The sequence below is a fragment of the Plecotus auritus genome (genome assembly GCF_963455305.1).
Source record: "Plecotus auritus genome assembly, chromosome: 4".
Lineage (NCBI taxonomy): Eukaryota > Metazoa > Chordata > Mammalia > Chiroptera > Vespertilionidae > Plecotus > Plecotus auritus.
Genome location: NC_137775.1, coordinates 108,717,244 through 108,723,243, shown reverse-complemented (window position 1 = coordinate 108,723,243; position 6,000 = coordinate 108,717,244). Strand labels below are relative to the sequence as shown.

Below are 6,000 nucleotides of genomic sequence, written 5' to 3'. Positions count from 1 at the left end.
TTCGGGCCCACTGTCCTGTCTCCCAACGCGGTCCTGTCCTCTGCGGGACTGCGAGCCTCACTGTGCTATGCAGTTTTCATGTCTTTCCTGGTAGTTGGTCTCAGCTCCCCAAGGTCCGGCTTCCATTCGCTCTGAACGCTGCCCAATTAGGCTATGACTTGACAGCGCAAAAAGGAAAAGGAGAGAGAGAATCAGGGAAAAGGTGGACGCCCTGGGGAGCTGCAAACAGTGGTACCGCAAACTCCCGTGGGTGCGCCCTGCTCCGCCCCCCAGACCCGCCTCTCGCGCCACGTTGCCCCAGGCCGGGCTGCGTCCTCAGCTGTGGTTGCGGGGACTCTGCCAAAGACCCGGTGCCTTCCCCGCTCCTCCCCACCCTGCCACCCCTCCCCTCCCCTCCCCTCCCGGAGCAGCGGGGCCTGACAGCGCCTCGGCGCCACCTCTCGACCATCCCGGGAAGGCCGGGCAGGCGGAGCCGCGGGCGGAGCGGCCAAGCCCCAGCCCCTCCGACTGGCGGTACCCGCCGCGCGCGGGCGGGCGGGGGCCTGGGAGGCACCGACGACCGCTCAGCTCGAGCGCAAAAGAGCCGGGCACACAGCGGTGCGGTGCACGGAGACACCCACAGGGCGTCGGCGCGGGTTCTGGAGTTCCCGTGGGTCATCCCCAGTCTCCCCTCACTTACCTCCCGGCCTTGCTAGGGGCCCCCTGGGACTTGCTGGGGCTCTGGTCAGAGCGCACTGGACCCGGAGAGGTAGCGTGGGCAGAGCGCCCTCGGAACGGCCTGCGGGCACCCTGTGGGTCCAGCAGCGGCTTCCCTGCGGCCGGGCTGCGGGTTGCACGGGCCTGGGCAGCGAGCCCCGCGGGGCCCCGACGCGAGGCCAGCCTCTGGCGCCCGACCCTCTGGAGAGGCGCCCTCCTAGCCACCACCTCGCGCACACAAGTTTTGAAGGTGGAGAACTGGGCCCCCAACTTCTCTGGACATGAATCAAACCGCGGGAGTCTCCAATAGCGTCAGGTGCCCCCCGGGCAAAGGCCACAAGGTAAGAGACCCGCGACGGAGGGGCTGGTGCGGGAACTGGAGGACACAGCGAGGCAGCCGATTAGGCGAGTCGCCCTCGCTGAGTTGGAACCGGAGGTGCCCGTCCCTCCGCACGCGGTGTCCGTGACCCCGACGGCTGATGGTGCGGGGTCTGCGAGGAGAGGTGCGGGTATCCGGACCCAGCTCTGCGCTGCACCTGCTGGGACGACCGGTCCGGAACCCTGGGGGCGCTGGCGGGCTCCGCAGGAGACAGGGGCAGCTGTCCCCCGGGTCCCAGGCTTTCAGGGAGGAGGTCAGCGGAGGGAGCTGAGCCTGCGGAAGCTGGACATAACCGCTGGGGCCGGAGCTGGCGGGAGAGCCCACCGGACGCGCCCAGGGTCTGCGCGCGCGCTCCTGCAGGTGCTGAGGCCGCGCTCCCATTCACTCCAATGGGCCGCTGCGAACCTGGAGTGGTTTCCAGGACGTGATAGTCAGAGGGAGGAGAGCGGGCAGGTCTGAGGGACCCGGGCAGGAGCCTCTGGCAGCCCACGGTGCTTAGCGCCAGGACTTGGGGACCGTACATCCGCTTCCGCGGGTGCGCCGGCTCCCCGCAGGGTCCCTGGCCTGGCCACTCGCCTCTGTGGCTCACCTCAGCTTGTGGTTGGTTTGCGGGGAAATCCTCACCTGGTTGCCCAGGGGAGCCCTGCAGCAGGTGACGTTTCAATGTGCTTGTTAAATATTTCAAACCCTTTCTAGTATTCTCAGAAACGGAAAGGAGACATCTGCTTTGGTGGTATATTTGGTGTGTAGCGCGAATTGGTGCCGTGGTTTTTAGCTGGTGTTTGCGGCACCTAGTTTTGCCTAATCCATTTACATGCAGACAGTCACATATGTGCATGAGCATGTTATAGATTGCTCCCGTTCACATCTATCTGCTAGAGGCTGGGCTTCCTTCAGTTGGAGTGCGGAATGATATCGGACTCATTTGGTGAGTAAAGGAACTCTTGGTCTGCATGAGACACAGATTTGGGACTGAATAACTTTCTTTCAATGGAGTAATGTCCAGAATTTTCCACTCCATCAGGCCTCGGGTGAAATAACTTAATAAGCAGGTCATATATCTGATCTCCTCTCGTTAGCTATGACCTGAGTAGTCATACTCTTCACACTTGCTTTATTAAATATTAAATATCCAGAAGAAGTGTCTTTTTAATATGCTGTAGTTGATAATGTAAGATTTTAAGCTAAAAATAACAAAGTTTCACACATCAGTGAGTGTGTAATAGACACCTGTGTAGTTCAGGAGGTTCAGAGATTCAGGGATCTCTTTTGTTGTTGTTTCTTGGTTAATCCTCACTTGAGGATATTTTTTCTATTGCTTTTCAGAGAGAATGGAAGGGAGGGAGGGGAGAGAGAGAGCGAGAGAAACATTGTGGTTGGGTTGCCTCCAGCATGCGCTGCAGTGGGGTGGGCAGGGAGCAAACCCACAATCCAGGTATGTGCCCTGGACCAGAATGGAGCCCAGGACCCTGGTGTGCATAGGCTATGCTGGAGCCACTGCACCACTGGCCAGGGAGACTCCTTGAGTCCTTTCATGTGAATAGTGTTGCAGGGCATGGACACCAATACGCTTTCTGGGAAGCTTTCAAACAGAAGCTAGAACTTAGAAGGTGCGTGAGTTATGAGTTGGAGGACCCTATGCAGCTAGCCTGGTCCCTGGAGTCACCTTAATTCAGTAAACAGCATCAGCCACTCACTTAGCAAACACTGCAAACTCCCAAGTCCCAAGGACTGAGCACCACATACACATGCAGACATCACCTTCTGTCTCTAGAACACAGCTCTAGTCATGCCCACCCTCAGGCTCTGAGATCTTGGATAGCATCCGTTGCCCGAAGGGCGAGATTACTCTCCATCTGCCCGAAGCAAAAAGTATCCCAACCCCCTTTCTCAAAGAAGAGTTCACTGAAGCTGTAGTTGGCCTTCGAAGTTTGCGGATTTGAAGCGTGTAGTTTGCTTGAAGGTCGCTGCACTGAGATATCAGTGGTGGAAATCTGGGGTCCATGCATGTTCTGGGGTGAACTAGGGACTCACACAGAAGGGGGTTCACAGTCATTGAGACTGAGGATACAACAGTGTTTACTAAAATATAAAACTCCATAATACTAGCGATGTCCTCAGGAGTTTGAAATAAGCGTGTTCCCCTTTATGTGCTGATCAGAGCTGCCCTTGAGGCTCTGTGGGAGGAGAGGACTCTCGGGAAGCCAGAGTCTAGCCGGGATACCCTGCCGCGCGCAGTGTGTGTGCTGTCGCTGTCGGCAGTTTCCATCGAACAGGTCGCCATGACTGGCTCTTGTGCAGCATTACTTGGGAAACATTTATTACTTCTCCCTCTTAGGCTGGCTGCTCAGTGGGTGAGGTTAGGCTTTTTTAGAGGTGCTATTGACACCAGGTTTTGAGCTTCCTTGCTCCTCACTTAGGGAAGCTGGTTTCAGATTTCACCTGGGAAGCTCCCCAGGTCTCCAACCAACAGTGATCCAAGTATTTTAGGTTCCTTTGGAAGAACTTAGCTTCTCAGTTCCTACTAACTTCTACCTTCTTCTAGTGCTTATTTCACAGCAAGGGCATGCATCGCAAGGATATGGGGCTCAACTGGGCTGGGGTCTCTGTCATTTTGCCTTTAGGACATTAATAAAAAAATGACCCTGCCCTGTCCGGTGTGGCTCAGTTGGTTGGAGAGTTGTCCCATGCACCCAAAGGTTGTGGGTTTGAATTCTGGTCAGGGCACATACCTAAGTTGAAGGATTTCCATGGCTCAGTGGGGGTGCACACTGGAAGCAGCCAATCAATGTTTCTCTCTCTCTTCCCCTCTTCCTACAAATTAATGGATGTGTCCTTGGGTGAGGATTAAAAATACATATACATATATATCATATACACACACACACACACACACACACACACTAGAGGCCTGGTGCATGACAATTCACGCACTGGAAGGGGGGTCCCTCAGCCCGGCCTGCCCCCTCTCACAGTCCGGGAGCCCTCAGGGGCAGGAGGTGACCCGGCAATCAGGGAAAGGTAACACCCCCATCACACCTCTGCTGCTGCCACTGCTGGCAGTGCAAGCCTCAGCCGGCCCTGGTTACCTGAGCCTCGGGCAGCCCTGGGCAGCTGGGCAGCTGCCATCTGTGGCTTGCCTGCACCTCGGGCCAGCCTTGGGCAGCTGGGGGACTGAGGGGACTGGGGGACTCCAGAGGCAGGCGCACGGAGCAGCTGGACTCGCCTGGGGGTGGCCTGGCCGTGCTGCGCACCTGCCACCCCAGCGGGACTGAGGAGACTGGGTGCCACCATCTTGTGGCTGTGGGTGCCACCATCTTTGAGGGCGTGGCAGTCAATTAGCATATTCCCTCCTTATTAGATAGGATATATATATATATTTTAAATAATTATATATATATATATATACATATATATATACATATATATATAATTAAATTTAAATAATAACATATATATATAAAAAACAACAAAGACCCTGTCACTTCCAACCATTTTGACTCAATAGGAATAATTTTGTGAAGTTCTGCTAGCTAGACTCCCCCCACCCCGCACATTTTTATTTTGCCTTCATTCTTAAAGGTGGTTTTGTTGCTTTCTGGTTAAGGAATTCTGAGCTGATATGGTCTTGGTTCCTCTCTCAGCTCCTGAAAGATGGTTTTCCACTGGAATCTGGTCTCAGTGTTTTCCACTGAGAAGTGAGCAGCCATGTTCCCGCTTGGAATGTGCCATTTTTCTCTGTTTACTTTCAAGAGAGCCTCTCTTTAAAATATTTTAAAATTAAATTTATTGGGGTGACATTGGTTAATAAGATTATATAGTTTTCGTGTACATTTCTATGATACATGCTCAGTATATTGCATTGCGTGCCCACCACCCAAAGTCAAATCATCTTTTGTCACTTACATTTGACCCCTTTACTACCCCCACAACCTCCCCCCCCCCCCGCCCCCGGTAACCACCATGCACCATGCTGTTGTCTGTGTCTATGAGTTTTAGCTTTTTATATTCCACATCTGAGTGAAATCATATGGTTCTTAGCTTTTTCTGACTGACTTATTTCGCTTAGCATAATATTCTCAAGGTCCACCATGTTGTGGCAAATTGCAGTATTTCATCTTTTTTATGGCTGCATAATATTTCATTGTATATATGTATCCCATCAAAATTATCTCTTGATCTTTGGTATTTTAGTGTTATGTGCCAGGCATGTTTTCCCCCATATGTATCCTGCTAGGGGTTCATAGATTATCTTGGATCTTTAAATTCACTATATTTGGGAATTTCTCAACCATTATATCTTCAAATGCCTTTTTTTCTGTTCTTTTCTTAATCTCTTAAGATGACAGTTATTAACATATTGCACACTTTGTTTTGTCCTACAGGTCTCTGAGACTGTTCATTTTTTCAAACTTTTTTCTTTCTCTTATTCAGATGTGATCATTTGCTCTGTTTTCATATTCATTCCTCCTTTGTGTCTCCATTCTACTCATAGCATGTTCATTGGTTATTTCAGATGTTGTAGTTTTAATTCTAGGGTTTTCTCTTTGCATTTTTTCAGTGTCTATTTACCATGCTTAGATTTGCTATCTTTTCATTCATTATGTATACCTTGTTTATTTTAATTAATGGGCCTCATTATAACAGCCACTAAAATCCTAAGTTCTAATTCTAGTATCTGGGTCATCTCAGGATTGGTCTGTGTTGATTGTGCTTCTTTCTTGAGAATGGGTCACAATTTCATATTTTTTTGTGTGTTGAGTCATTTTGAATTTTATCCTCGATTATTTGTTTTAATTTTTAGTGAGCAATTAAGTAGAGTTTTGTAAGTTTTGATCTTGTATCCTTCCTAGGCTGCCTGGAATCGCTGAGGATGTGCATGGCCCAGGGACAGCCAGAGCTTTGGGCAGCATTCAGATGGAACT

The 6,000-nt window shown here is 51.5% G+C and overlaps 1 protein-coding gene across 1 annotated transcript in view; it reads left to right on the top strand.

The window, feature by feature from the left end:
- Window positions 1-589: 589 nt before the first annotated feature.
- Window positions 590-6,000, top strand: part of DPP6 (dipeptidyl peptidase like 6) — a 684,077-nt gene continuing 678,666 nt past the window's right edge. The window contains exon 1 of the mRNA XM_080664796.1: window positions 590-1,037. Within this exon, the coding sequence (XP_080520922.1) occupies window positions 978-1,037 (60 nt within the window). The 5' untranslated portion in view covers window positions 590-977. The remainder of the gene's footprint in view (window positions 1,038-6,000) is intronic.